This window comes from Camelus dromedarius, chromosome 36, assembly GCF_036321535.1.
Source record: "Camelus dromedarius isolate mCamDro1 chromosome 36, mCamDro1.pat, whole genome shotgun sequence".
In the NCBI taxonomy this organism is placed as follows: domain Eukaryota; kingdom Metazoa; phylum Chordata; class Mammalia; order Artiodactyla; family Camelidae; genus Camelus; species Camelus dromedarius.
The window spans coordinates 13,934,077-13,949,240 of record NC_087471.1 but is presented as its reverse complement, the minus strand read 5'-3'; the positions used below and the strand labels follow the sequence as shown (position 1 = coordinate 13,949,240).

The window sequence follows — 15,164 nt, the reverse complement described above, 5'->3', positions numbered from 1 at the left end:
TAAAAAACCAATCTATGTTTGGCTACTCACAAACTAAGAAGTGAAACAAAGCTTGCCTTAGCCTTGAAATAGGAGAAAAACAAGAACACAGAAACCTAACTTTGTCACTGTTTGTTTGAACTAAACAATTCACACATGTTAAATCTAGCAAGAATTAGAGATTAGATTTTTAACATTTCAAAGATTTCCTCACTAAAAAATATCTCACCTCTCATACCTTAAATAGTGAGCCCCTCCAGTGCACGTAAAGATTTTTTTTTAAAGGACTAATAACTGGAGAATAAGCAAACTGCAAATTATTAGGAGCCAAAATCAATTAACATCAATCAGAAAGAGGAACAAATTCCTGAATTTTAATGCAAACGATATGATAGTGATCTATCTCAATATGTATTCTCTGCATCCACCGAGCTATATTGTACTCTAACATTCACTAGTGAGAGTGAATAAAAGAATTTTTAATAATACTTGCCGATTTCCTACCCTGAAATGAAATAAGTTAGAAAGTTTTTGTTTGTTCCCTAACAGCAAAGGTCCAATCCTGGAAGGTCTGATTCTCTTACTAGGCAGTTGGGTTGACTCTATGACCCCTATTCTCTCCCTGACTGTAGATTCTGAAATCGATTACATAGAGATCACAAGACAGAAGAACTCTTTCATCTTGGCATTAATGACTTGCAATTTGAAACTGCGAATTTTGGACCACTAAGAATGACTGTTCCTTACATGAAACTAACTCGGTGGCCATCACTGCTATATTATTTACAATTTCAACTGCTTAATCACATGATTTAATATTTGATATCACCTTCTTTATCATGTGACGATGTTATAAAAATGGAAGATGTAAACAATATTCAGGAAGGTTTTTTGCCTCAATTTCAAGGATAAAGTTTAACTATAAATTATTATAGATCCTAACAATACTTTAAGTTTTGTAATTAGGTAAAATGCTATTAAAAACTAAATATTAAGTAATTATTTATTGACTCTAAAAGTCTAGTTTGAAAGGCAATTTCTTTTGAACTGTGTTATTAAAGCACAGAAAACAGTATTAAACATAAAATTTAAATTTATGTTTTTACATACCTGTGAGTGGTTATTTTCACTTCCATCAAGTCTTTCTTGCTCTTCCTCAGATGTCCTTTCTAAGTCTAGGTCTGCTGAAAAATGAATATGCTTAGTTAAAATTCACTACTTAGAACAGCTACATAAAAGGCATCATCTTTATAAAAACATAAAACACATTTCATCAATTGACAGTTTAAATTAAGCTTAATCTTTAGCTGGATATTTACTTCTTTAAGAAATATTTCTAATTATTTAAAACTTCAACAAATATTTGGGAAATACTAGATGTTACCAGATTAAAGGCATACAAACATCTCAAAGTTTCACTCACAAACTGATTCACCAGACATGAACAAAACAAAGAAAAATAAAACAAAATTTAAAAATACAGTAGAAATATACAAAGTCACGGTAGACTCTATTCTCTACCTCCTAACAGTACCTTTTTAACAACATACCAAGCTTCAAGAGCAATGTTATTCATGGTTTCCAAGATTACTGTTACTTTTTATGCTTTTATCTTTCCTTAATCTGAAACGTTTCCCTCTATTGTTCTGACAAGTTCCTTTTCCTCTTTGAAGACTCAGCCTGCTCTGTGAAGTCCTCCTTGATTACAGCTGTCTTTCTGCAGAGACACAGGGATCTCTTTCCTTGGAGTTACCTTGGTACTTCACAGGTTTTTCTAGTGTGTCTTCACCAGCTGAACTGTTAATTATTTCTTTACATGTCTATCCTCTTTGCTCCTCTGCTGCAGAGGACAAACTCTTAAAAGTATCTTTGTATAGACAGTATTTATTAGAAAAACTTTTGCTTGTAGTCACTACTATAGGAGGTAACTGAGAATCTTTTGTAAATATGACATTAATTCTAAAGAAAGAAAAGATAAAACTATAGGAGCAAAAAAATATTGTATGACTTATTACTACAGCTCTGATTATATCACTGATTAAGGCACTAAATTAATTGGTATGTAAAGTAGAACACATATTAGATGTGGTTAATCAACAGACTGGGTATCCTAGAAGAATTAGAATTGATATTCCATATATTATTTTTAAGTGACAAAGCACTCCTTAAAAACCAGTATCCTTTTTGACCTATCAATCCATTAAAAATAATAAAACAAGCTGATATACCATGTGGACACAGTTAAGAAGGAGGTCCTGTGTAGCAAATTCCCAATGTCTGCCACTACTGCTGGGAAAGCCACTTCTAAAATACAGAAAGGCAGAGAATATACTAGAAATATTTTGATAATTTAGTTGCAGAGGTGCTTTTTCAGTTACACTGAATGTAAGCTATAACAAACATTTATAAATTCAGAGCTAGATAAAAACAAAGCTAAGAAACCGTATTTTCAGAAGGGAGTCATTGGATGTCCACCTAGGTTTCCCAACTAGTCACAAAGCTCTAGCCATCACCCTCCTACCCGCTCTCAGGACTGTGCTAAATACTAGTCTGAACGAACTTACTTTCTCCTAATTCTCTTTGCTATTTAATATGCTGCTTTGGTCAGATGATGAATGTAAATGTCATGCCAAAAGGTATTGTCTGGTTGTAGGTTGCATAAAAGGAGTAAACACAAAGGAGATCCTGCCACAAAATGATTCTGCAAAGAGAGTGTGGTGAAGCCACGCACAGGTAGACTATGGCTAGCTCTCTATGCTGCTTTATTACCTTCTTTGCTGCTGCTTTTCTCTGGCAGCTGTGATTCACACAGGCCACGGAGCGCTGCATTTTCTGACAGAGACACAGCTCCAATACTCATCCCGTCTTTATCTACTAGGGCCATCTGCCTCAGTTCTGTGGGTGCTGACTGGTTTGTGGTCACTGATTGCGATACCAACGGACATTTATCAACTTTCAAATGCTCGGCTCTTTGACCAGCCTCATTATTGAGGCTAAAACTAGTAGAATCCCCGTCTGAAGGATCTGAAAACAAAGTTTCCACTTATTAAAATGTGAGTAACAATACAAACTTGACTAACTTGTATGAATTCTCTTCCCAGAGCAGCAGCCCCACGTCCTCCTCTCCCCCCAAATGCACTGCTCCTTCCCAGCTGGTTGTACTTTACATATCATTGCTGTTCACATAGGGAACCACTGTCTCTCTTTTTTCTACTTTTAGTTTCCTAGTATTACTTATTTGGATTCACTCATCACTCTCTATAAAACAGTCTATATTCCATAAGAGCTTTATGAATAATTATGATTCTTCAACATATGAATTTTTTCATTAACAAAATGTATGTCTAAACCAGCCATTTACCAGACGTTTAAATATGCATGACAGTATTGTGTCCTAGAGACATGGGCTGGCTTTAAGAAAACTTTTACTGAATGGTACTACTTACTTTACAATGAGAGTCTTTCCTCAATGTACCAATATCTTCAGAATTCCTATCTTAAGCCTTGGATAAACATCATAAATTTATATAAGAAAGGATAGCCTTGAGTGACTAATTTTTTCCATATAAAAATAGGGTAAGTCTAGGTTCAAACTAGATCCAAAGAGTACAGAGTGCCACGAGACAGGAAATATATAACAAAAGTGTTTTCCTTTTTTTAAAAGAATTAAGTTGTCAGATTTAAACTTTTAGAGACAAGTTAAAGAAAAAAAGGCAAGAAATGTAGAAGTGAACTTTAAAGCCCACTTCATCACAAGGGCCCTTTATCATTTCACATCCATGAACCCTGTTTAAAACAGCAGTTCTCAAGTGCCATCTGAGAAGCCCTGAAGCCCCAAGTTCCCTCCATCTAAGGAGTCCAGGAGGTCAAAACTAATTTCACAATAATAATGCTATTTTCATTCTCATTCTCTGTTAAGTGTGCAGTGGAGGTTTCCAGATACATGACATGTGATAGCATCATAGCTCTAATGGCTAATGGAATGTTTGTGTGTGCTTGTTTTTTAAATCTTTCAGTTTTATTTTCTAATATACTAAACATCAATAGATACAACCCACTTAAAAGTTCTTCAGAATTCTCAATAATTTTTAATAGTATAAAAAATATCCTAAACCCCAAGACTTTTAGGATTATTGTTTTAAAAGATCATGTCTACCAAATACTAAGGTAGGACTAATAACTTCCATCATTTTTAATAATCAAAGACACCACACACACACACACACACACACACTCTCTCTTTCTCTAATCAAAACATCCAGTTGGCTTAAGATCTTTGAGCTAGGGAAATAGCTCAGTGGTAGAGCACATGCTTAGCATGCACAAGGTTCTGGGTTCAATCCCTAGGACCTCCATTAATAAATAAATATAGAAATAAATATCATCAATGTGATAGCACTAGATGAAATAATTAAAAGTGAAATATGACTGACATGTTAGCAAGTGAAGCTTTACCCTACATAAAGGTCAGAATTCAATTAAGCATTTTAAAACTGGAAAAATCTTATAACCTAATAATCAATCTCTCAGAATCCCCGAGAAGTATAGGGACTCCAAACTGAGCACTTTAGTGTCTCCCAACATCAATAGAAACATCCGAGTCAAAGCTGACATTTTTAAACTCTTTCTTATGCTTACATATATTTTTCAAACATGGATACCAATAATAACATCTGCCTTAATTATGTCATCTTTCAATTAAATTTGAAAAAATAAAAGGAATTAGGAATAAGAAGACTGTACTTCATTTCAGAGTTAAATTTGTATTGCAAAGTTTACCTGATTTGAATCTGTGTAAATTCTTCATTTCTCCTGTTTTTTTAGGAACAGAATCTTTCACTCCAACTGCAGGCTGAACGGTTTTTGAAACAAACCAATTAGTAATGTACATTTGATACAATCTGTAGTAATAATTCAAGGGGGGAGGGTCTAGCTCAGTGGTAGAGTGACTGCTTAGCAGTGCATGAGGTCCTAAGCTAAATTCCCAGTACCCTCATTAAAAAAAAAAATTCAAGATAAAAGTATAAAAGTTTTTACCTTCAGGTGAGGATATTTTTCAGTAGAATCTAAAAGCCAAAAGGGACACATAATCAATTATATGTAAATATGAAAGCCAACTATCCAGTCATGCAGTTAGTACTGAGTGCAATCCTCATGCTTGCTTTGGAAATTAGGTTCACATTAGGTTATTAGGTTTCAGTGTTTTGTTTTTCAGGGGCAGTTAGGACAGCAACAAGACAGAAATATGAATCCATTATAGATACTGAATAAAGAGCAGGAATATAGGTTTAACAAAACATGCAGTTAAGATTTCAAAAATACAATTATGTTTCAAATGACTTTATAAAATAGAAACGTGCACATATACAAATGTGAACATGCTGCCTGAGGAGAAAAGCGATCTTTAATCAGAGGAACAAGTCACGGCTCCAAGAAGACAAATGTGAAAGCTGATGGTAAAATGCAAGAGCACATCTTTCATGCAACTGACACCATTAGACTACAAGTATTTATCATGCTCTTCAATTTGTCCTGTAATTTAGGAAGTCCAGTTGTGATGGCAGTTCATTTGAATGTGCAATTCACTTCTCGTCAGAGAAAGTGTTATGAATTGATCAGCTTGGATACACACTTGTAGAATAATCGTTCATAAAAATATTCATTTTTTCCCATACCCATGTGGGCTATTGGTATGCCTACATTTCTTGGATCCTCTAGCCATCAAAGTTTCTTGATCCACTCATGCAAGAAAGAATGTATACTGAGTTTTCAATATTGAAATCTGGTGATCAAAAAAAAATTTCATTGCCACAGAATTATTAGACGTTGTCTTTTTTATTTCAAAACCTGTGTAGTATTCGCTAAAAATAACAACTTTAGCATTTATGGAATGAATCCTATTAACTTCTTTTATTTCCAAAATTGGTTTGGTAAATCAGGCTAATGTTTAAAAGGATTTTTGTGAAACAAATATCTTATCAAAAAATCAGGTATCATTAAAATAAAAAACAACAGAGCCAATGCTTCATATTCAAAATTAACCTCACTTGAATAACCAATACCAATACAACATGTATCTTTGAAGCCTGATAGGAGGAGTGGCTGTGGTTTACCCCAATTCTAGGCCCCCTCCTGATTCCAGTATTCTCTGGAGTGGCAGCGATCTAACCTGGCTTCAGTGCAAATATACTGACGCCATCGAAAAGGAGTTCTCTCAAGTTTCCCCCTCAATTCCAAAATCACCTACCTGCGGCCTTTTTCCCCTCCTTCCTTCCTTTCACTTTCCTCTTCAAAGGTACCTCTAGATCTGTGGTCTTAATTCTCCCCCTTCTCTATTCTTTGGACGGATGATGCCCACCACTTCTTTTCCCTCTCTGCTCAGCAGCAATATCTTACATCTCTAATTTCTACTTCAACTCTTTGCCTCGCTCTGGCTACAAACGTGCTCAGAAAGAAAAACAAAATCATGCTTTTCCTTGATGCTGTTGTGTCTAATTCCCCAGTGGCTCTTCTTCCAGATTCCCCTAAACACAAGTCTACCTTCTGAGCGTGATCTGAAGACCAGCAACAAGGGCTTCACCTGAGAGCTTGTTAGAAATGCAGACCCACTGCTCAGAATGTGCACTTTTCACTGGGTCCCCAGGTGACTGAGTAAAATGTGAGAGTCTGGTCTATACCGAGTCTGCTTCTACAGCACTCGGACTTAACTGATCCTTCTGAAATCCAGCCGCATGCGTCTCACTGTAACACTTCCCCAAAAGCTGCATCAGGAATTGCAGACTTTTTACTGGACTCTTTACCAGGCTCCAGCTCCCCTGCCCTCTTCCTCTTTCCCACTCTCTTCTGTTGGCCTATGAGACACCATCCTATAAGGCAGCAACACGCTGCATGATATGAAGATCCAGACATTGGCAGCTGACCACACACACCTGTGCTCACCCATGGCAGGCACACGAAGCTCTGCGTGATCAGGTACCGCAGTCCTCGCTGCCTTCCTAACGGTCAGGGGACAGGAGAGTGGAACATTCTGCTGTGTTTCCCGGACAAGCTTTGGTGCTGGAAGCAGCTTACTTCATACCCATCTCATTTCAAACACTCCTCTTCCTTCTTCTAAAGAACTATTCTACATTCATTACCACCTCCTGCCAGGGACCCCCCCCCTCCTTTTTCTTCATTTACTCCCCTCCTCTCTACCTCTCTCATTCTTCGCTCCCTCCTTCCCTCCTCCTGATTTCCTCACTGTCCTCAGGTCACAGCATCTTGAAAGAAAGCTAACAACTGAGCTCCTTAAACAGCATTCTAGTTTAATCTGTTGCTGACACCTGGTAAGATATACAACTTACTTCCTTTCTTCCTTTTTCTCTCACTATACGTTCAACAGGTGATTTTCTTTGGCTGAGAGAATAGAGTCAAATCCATGTTTTAAATCAACATTCTGTCAAATGACTTTTTTTTATAAAATACAGTGCTTACTTTCTATTTGTCCATTTAATGTATTTTTTTCTCCTAGACCTGCAGCTCCAGATAAATGATCAACATGGTTCGGTAGTTGAATCTCAGACGTACTCTGTTAAAATTAATATTAATAATGAGTTGCATAAAGATTTCCTGATCCCTTTCTAAGAAAATATGTGTTTCCTATCATTTTTTAATTTCCTACTTTAAAAGCAATTAGAACTTTAAAAGCAATTAGATTTAAAAACAAAATAAGCATATCCTGGAAACCCAAACATTTAAATAGAAAATTTCATATACACTCTCTAGATCAAGTCTATCTTTTATCTCCAGTTGGCTTTTGACTCTGTAAACTGAGCATGGAAAGCCAGAGCAAATATTTTCATAGACAAAATACTGACCTACGTGCAGATTTCAACAAAGAATTAACTTCAAAACACCTAATTCCATTTTGCATTCATCGACAAAAGAAGAGGACATTTAAAAAAATGCATATTTTTATATGTATAACTAAATTGCCTTGCAGTACATTTGAAACTAACATTATAAACTGACTACACTTCAATAAAAAATAAAATTGAAAATGTACATATTTAAATATATTCTTTAATAAGTATACGTGCTATAAATTTAAAATGTTTCTTAGGACAGATACTGTTTTTAATACTAAAATAACATTCTTGGCATGAAAAGAAGCCTTGGAGTCTGTCATGTTGAGTATCAACAGAACACTGTGGAAACTGCTACATTTCAGTAAACAAAGGCTTAGTGGAATCTAACTATTATTTGATAAAACTTTTATTGATAGGAAAAATACTTGAATAAAGTACCAAAGTAGAAAGAAAAACATTTATGTTTAAATTTACAGCAGAGAAATTTTAAATGTAGCTATGCAGCTCTTCAAAAAAGTACAAGCTTTACCTTACTTAGGGAAGAATAAGAACACTGTTTAGTGACCACCCGCATGTGCCAGGCCCTTATGATGCACATTCTCTTCTCTACACACAATAATAAAAGTGATTCTAAGGACGGTTACACACTTGCTGCTTCCTGGCCACTCCAAGATGCTGGAGCACCGTGATGAGCAGATGGGACCCGCTGTTCTCTCTGTCTGGAACAACCCTCCCCTGGACCTTCGTGTGACTGCCTCCTTCCTGTCGGTCACCTGGCAGCTTCGGTCACACTCAGCTCTTTTCTACCTAAATTCCACCCTTACTCCACCCCTGTCCTAACTACAAACTCCCCCACTGTTGTCTAATCTAATGTTCTCCACGTTCCTTATGTGAAGGACTTACTGTCCCTGATAAAGGGTTGCTGCTTACTTGTTCTTCTGTTCCTGCCACTACAGCCTAACCCCTCAACTACTACATTCAGTGTCTAACTGCCTTGGTGCTAGTTGGTGTTCAGCAACAGGAATTTATTTAAGGTCAAAACATCTGAAGTCCCCAGAAGGCGTCAAGTACCAAAGCACTACATACCTATCGGAGATGTCCAGTAATAGTTTACTGACACTTAACATACCCCAAATGAGAACTCCCCATGCCCGCTCTTTCCCATTTTATTGTCCTTCAGATTTTAAAAAAGTGTCCTTAACACTTCAGTAGGCCACTAGTGGCCTCTGTGATCATTCTGTCTTACATTTCTATAGCACCCTTTACAGTTGACAATGTGCTTCACATTTGTTGCCACAGTTTTCTTTATGACACATGACCTGAGAGCTAGGTATCAGTACCATGTTTTTGAACAAGGTCACTGACATTCAAACAAGTCAGACAAGTGTTTCCAAGATCCCACAGTGGGTCAGAACCAGGATGCTATGTCTGCTGACTTCAAGTACAGTGCTGTGCCACCAGGCAGGAGCTGCTGGGATCCAAGGGCTCAGGCTCTTCGTACCTCTTTCCACGGCTATCACCTTGGAATAGGTCATCACTACCCTGTATTTAGCTTCCTTCAAGTTTGGTCGCCATAAAGGTACTCAGTGCACGCTATTTTCCCTACCCAAAATGGGCTGTCCTCATTAAAACATCACTAAACCAAACTGCTGGTATTTTAAACCCACATACTTATTACTATTCCCCATGCTTTTGCTTCTCCTGAAATGTTCTTTGCAGATCTAATTGACAATCCAAATATAATAATACTTTCAAATCACAAGCACTGTCTTTTCAAGGTAAAAGTGGTTTTTGTGTGTGTGGGTTTTTTCTTTTTTTAGTACAACCTGTTTCTCTCTGAATCTCACTAAGAGTTTTACATATTCATTTATAACAAAGAAACATCTGGTCACAGGCTGACCAAGAATTATTTTTAGTTTTTAGAAAATGTAACTTCAGAACCCAAACCGATTCCCTATGACTTCTAAGCCTTGGTTTTTGCACTACATACACCAGTTTCATTAGGTGAGTCTGAAAAATTAACAGAAGTGCACTCTGCAGTGGTATGACATGTAGCACGGAATGACTTTACTAAGTGTGGGTTAAAATGAGGAAAAAATTTTGCTGGGCAAATGTAAAAGTGAGAAAGTGAAGTCAAAACATCCCTCCATTTATGTTTTAACATGACTAGTCAAGTACAAACTTAAGGCAAGAAAAAAAGGAAAATGTAAGTATAACAAGGCATGTGGAGAAATACATATATTTCAGCATTTATATATAATAGATCGGTGATGTATCAGTATTGTCAGGGATATACTATGAATGAAAGCCTCTGTTTTACCTTTTTATTATATATATAAAAATATATAAATTATATATGCAAGCATATACATTATTCTTCAGCAAGTTTTATAAAAACATCAAAATATATGATACATAAAACAAAGGCCTTTGTTCATTGTATATCCCAATACTGACCTGTATTACTCTACAACATTTGTTTGTAAATACCACTATAAGTAAGAGTTACATTTTGTCACTAGAAGTCACTCAATTGAACATGGTCGTCTCACTACCTGAACGTTGTAAATTATTACTAGAGAGAGAGAAAAATAGATTTTAGAAAGTTCCTAACACATCAACTTTCCAGCTAGAGAAAGAACAGGGAATCAGGATTCTAAGGATAATATATAGCTTGAAAAGATATATTGAATGGAACATGAGAGGGGGCTAAAAAGAAGGTTAAAAAGTTTTCATCTCAAATTCTAAGCTCACAATTGGTAGATACTGAAAAACAAACTAACTTATTCCTATTCATCATACACTTCTTATCTATTTCCTTGGCATTTATGATATATTCCCTCTCATAACAACTGAACTTTTACAACCTAAACAAAGGGAATAGAAATTTAAGTCATATTTTTAGAATTCAAATAGATTTCATTATGACATAGTATGCATATTATATTACCTGTACCATCAAATGGATTTCATTATGATAGAGTGTGCATGTTATATAACCTGCAGCATGGTGCAGAATTCCATGTCTCCTCATGCATTCACATTCAAAAAATACTAAAATGCTTCTTACATTTAAGACCTTATTCTAGGTGCTCCAGGAAATGCACAATTATGTTCCCTAATCTCTAGCGGTGTATACTGATGCAGGGGTAATAAAATGAGTATGTAAATAACTATACTACAAAGTATCTGAAACTTGAAATTTTAAAATGGGACACGAGGACTAGACATACTTTTTTAAACTATAATACAAAAGAATTCTGAAGTAGGTTTTATCATATGATTGTTATTAAGAGTCTACTTTGAGAGCTGGTTGTTATTTCAGGGAAAACATGTATTCTTCAATTAGATGAAGAGTTTTGAATATACTCTTAATGGGATAATTTAGAAAACACAGAGGAATCTATAATATGGATTTTGAGAAACAGAGTTTTAATTTCTAAATTTCTATAATTTCAACTATTATTTTAGTCTGAAGGCAGAACCAGAGATAGAAATAAAGTAAAACAAACAAAAAAACCAAAAACCTCTTTCCTCACAACTCTCTGATACCAAAATAAAAAGCATCCAAGGGAAAAAAAAAAGACACATGCTACGCAGTTTTGGAACTGAAGGGCCCCAGGAAGAGTCCATGATTATCACAGTAAGTAACTGTGTGCACTGAAGATGTCACTGAGGCACGAGTATTATACAAGTGCCGTCAGTGTGGTTTAAAAGTCAAAGAACACTTATCCTTGGCCAAGTTTCACACTTCCTCTGTTGTGGGAAATCTTTTCACAGTACAATTTCCTGTCACTATATATCTTCTAGTCCATTTTGCTTCAGCCTCATCCTCAGTATTTACCAAAGTAAAAAAACAAAAAAACAAACAAAAAAAACCAAAACAACCTGTCATATTTTTATAAAATGGTTTACTCTGACTAACTTTCTAACACAAACATAAAACAATGATAGGCAGACCACTGCTAAATTTTAAGAGTAAATACTACACAAAACTAAATTCAGAGCAGAAAAATTAATTTCACAAGAGAACACTTTACCTTGGGAGCAAGATCTAAGTCCTCATCTGATGGAGGCCTTGAATCATCAATATCATGTTTGGGTGAAACTCTTTGGAGCAAAAACACACATCAAAAATGAGTGAGTTCATTTCTTTAAACAAACAGGTCACAAAAGTCTATGCTGAGGTATAAGAAAGCAGATTTGGGAGCCAGGCTGCCTGATGATCAAGTCACAGGTCAACTACTTGCTAACCATGGAATCATGGGTCAACTAGTCAACCTCCTTAAGCTACAGTTGCCTAATTAACTAACAGTAAGCTATAATAGCACAGCTACTCTGCAAAGCTGTTGTGGTGACTGTACGAGGTAACTAATGTCAAGTACATAACACGGTGTCTAACCCAGAGTAGGACACTCAACAAGCCTTGTTTCTTTTCTCTGTGTTCCCTTAGTCAACATGTAATTTTTAAAAATCCATAAAATCCTACCTGATGACAGAGATATCTTCATTACTCGGTGAAACCTCAACCACTAAATCCACTATTAAAGAAAAAAAGTAAAATAGACTTCATATCAGCAATAGAAAAATACAGAATATTGAAAGTATAAGGCCAATGTTCTGTTAACAAGCATTCCCTTGGGACCACACCTGGAGACTACACACTTGAGTGAATACTGAGTATATTCCTGGTAGATAATTAATGCATAAAAACCACTTCCCCTCCTTTATATCAAAAAAAAAAGGGGGTGTTTATCCAAATTTGGTATCTTGAAGTGAACTGCTGTTTACAAGGACCAAAATCCCAACCAAACTTTACAAGACTCACAAAAGAATGATACTCATTAGTAGAATCAGTACCATAAACTGACAATGTCAAGCTCACACAGCGTGGTGTTTCTGGACGATACCCATGGGACTAACCCACCCTGCCATTTGGCTTTGTCAGCCTCATGTTATCTGGGCATGGTCATCCCTATTCGCTCACATATGGTCTAGGGCTGCCTTCACACTGCAATGGCAGACATGAGTAGATGTGACAGACACCACATGGCCTAAAATATTGACTCTCTGGCCCTTTATAGAAAAAGCTTGTGCATCTCTGTTTTATGTCATAACCAGGAAACTCTAAGACTCAAATCGAATCTTCTTACTCTTCTGCTCAACATTCTTCAGTGAATCCATGCGGCTGCCATTGCTGGTTCCCAACTCAACCATTTCTTCGTCGTCCTTGCCGGACAACTGCAACTTTTCTTGGATGTTTTCTGCCCCAGTATGCGAAGAAGGTAAACTCTCCTTAGCTGCAAAAAGAGAAATGATTATTCTGCAGTCATCACAGTAACTACATCTCCTTCCCCCATGGCTGCTTTAGGAATGAGCATGCAATGTAGTCCAGCCAATAAGATGCTAGGGGAAGTCTACCGGAAGCGTCTCTGTTTTCTTCCTCATTAACAGGAAACATGCAGAGAGAAGCAGCCCTCCTCGCCTGCGGATACTGTCACGTGAGAATATGATGCTTGGAGCTGCTGCCAATCAGCAGACCAGGAAAGGCGACATCAAACACCAGCAGCCTCACAGCTGAAGGAGGGACAGCATCTGGGATCCTGATGACATCACCGAGCCGTCTAACCAATCCTGACTCCTGTTGCTGTAGCCACTGTTACTTAGAGCTCCTATTATTATTTGCAGCTAAAAGCATCCTGACAGATTTCCCAAGGTCTACAGCAGACCTCCTCCTTTCTATAGTACTAGAAAGGCTTTCAGAAGCGTGCCTGAGCTAGGTAGTCACCTCATTCCCAACCATTCCTACAGCATCCTTCCTGCACCAAAACGAAACTCATAGATCCTGCAAAGTTCACTGGCACATCTTAGCCTCTGCACCGCTGTCCTTTCTGCCAAATGTAATCTTCAAAGATGTTCTGCTCACCAAACACTGCCCTTCTGCCTCCTTCCCTGGCAAATTTCTACTCGCTCTGCATGGCTTACCTGACATCCTACCCACTTTGAAAAAACTTCTTTCCTCACCATGGACTTAAAGTATTTGGCACATATTAAATACCAATAAAAATATATATAAAGACAGTTACAAAGTCCTCGAGGGCTCTGGGACACAGTAAGCACAGAATAAACTAAAGCAAATCATAAAAATGGTGATGACAGTAACAAGCTCCTGGAGGCCAGGAACTGTGCTTTTGACCTGTTTGCATTCTGTAACGTCAGAGTGCTGCTTAGTACCTAAACGACACTTGAGAGTCATCTGTTAAGTGGATGAATTAACAGATAAGAATGTTTTCTTTGAAAATCCTGTTTAAAAAAGATACAGACATTAACCAGGGACAACTCTGTTGTGTTATGAGCACCTTGAAGACCAAAATTCTGTCTATTCCATCTTAGTATTTCCTACAACAGAAGTTCTTTCTTGATACAGGTCTACCAAGTTAAAGGTGCCCTCATACAGTTCAGACTGAACAGCACGCTAGGGGTCACGTCTAGGCAACACAGTCTTTTTCTTTTTTATGTGAAGTACTTCTGTGCTTTTATTACAATTTGTTGAGTCCTGAGTTGTGCTATTTGAGTATTATGACAATCCTTTAACTAACAGCAAAAGAAAATCTTGTTCCAACAAAATATAGTTTCATGACAAGTATCCCCAAAAAAAGAAGAAAACATCTGACTCTCATGAAGGCAACATATCTCATTCTTTTTGCACTTCTGAGGCATGCAATCAGTAAGAGAGAGAGACCTTGTTGGTGTAATGATGTGAAAAGTAACCAGTGCTTCTCAACAAGGCATTGCTTTCCTGACTTCTGCACTATCACTAGGTATCTTTAAAAAACAATCTCTTATTAGTATGCTACACACTGGTTCAGCTGTGCAGTTCTAATTGTTGGCCATTTGTTTACAGCACCAGGAAGGTATTGCTGAGCTTCCAGTTTTAAAGACAATAACTTTTTAGTGAGACTACTCATTATGCAATAACTAGCATTCATTTACCCGATGTAATCTATTTGCTGTAAAAATTAAAAGACCCAGTTCTGTAACAAGGCCAACTTGTTATAACGTTAGAGGAAATGTACAACAAAGTTAAAACCCTGTTTTTCTTATTTACACAAATATATAATATCGGATTTCAGGGACCATGATTAAATAAATGAATTTCTTTCCAGACAATATTGTCTCAGATTTTAAATTACCTACAATTAACTTCTTAAGTAATTCTGAATACTAGACCATTAAGAAAAAATTAATGAAAAAAATAAAAACACACATGAAATTTATACACTGGCATTTTTCACTGCTCTTTCATTATCAAAATTTCCTCAATCTTACTTCCTTATC

General features: G+C 36.6%; 1 protein-coding gene across 21 annotated transcripts in view; it reads right to left on the bottom strand.

Annotated features, from left to right (window-relative positions):
- Window positions 1-15,164, bottom strand: part of LOC116151743 (ankyrin repeat domain-containing protein 26-like) — an 83,378-nt gene that overhangs the window by 29,351 nt on the left and 38,863 nt on the right. For 14 of the 21 annotated variants that reach the window (XM_064482521.1, XM_064482528.1, XM_064482529.1 and 11 more), the window contains 8 exons: window positions 12,980-13,126; window positions 12,316-12,367; window positions 11,867-11,936; window positions 7,453-7,546; window positions 5,017-5,045; window positions 4,759-4,831; window positions 2,749-3,003; window positions 1,090-1,163 (listed from right to left, as the gene is read on the bottom strand). In XM_064482521.1, the coding sequence (XP_064338591.1) occupies window positions 1,090-1,163; window positions 2,749-3,003; window positions 4,759-4,831; window positions 5,017-5,045; window positions 7,453-7,546; window positions 11,867-11,936; window positions 12,316-12,367; window positions 12,980-13,126 (794 nt within the window). Of the gene's footprint in view, window positions 1-1,089; window positions 1,164-2,748; window positions 3,004-4,758; window positions 4,832-5,016; window positions 5,046-7,452; window positions 7,547-11,866; window positions 11,937-12,315; window positions 12,368-12,979; window positions 13,127-13,247; window positions 13,404-15,164 lie in introns of all 21 variants that reach the window. The other 7 variants (XM_064482530.1, XM_064482532.1, XM_064482534.1 and 4 more) reach the window with 4 other exon arrangements.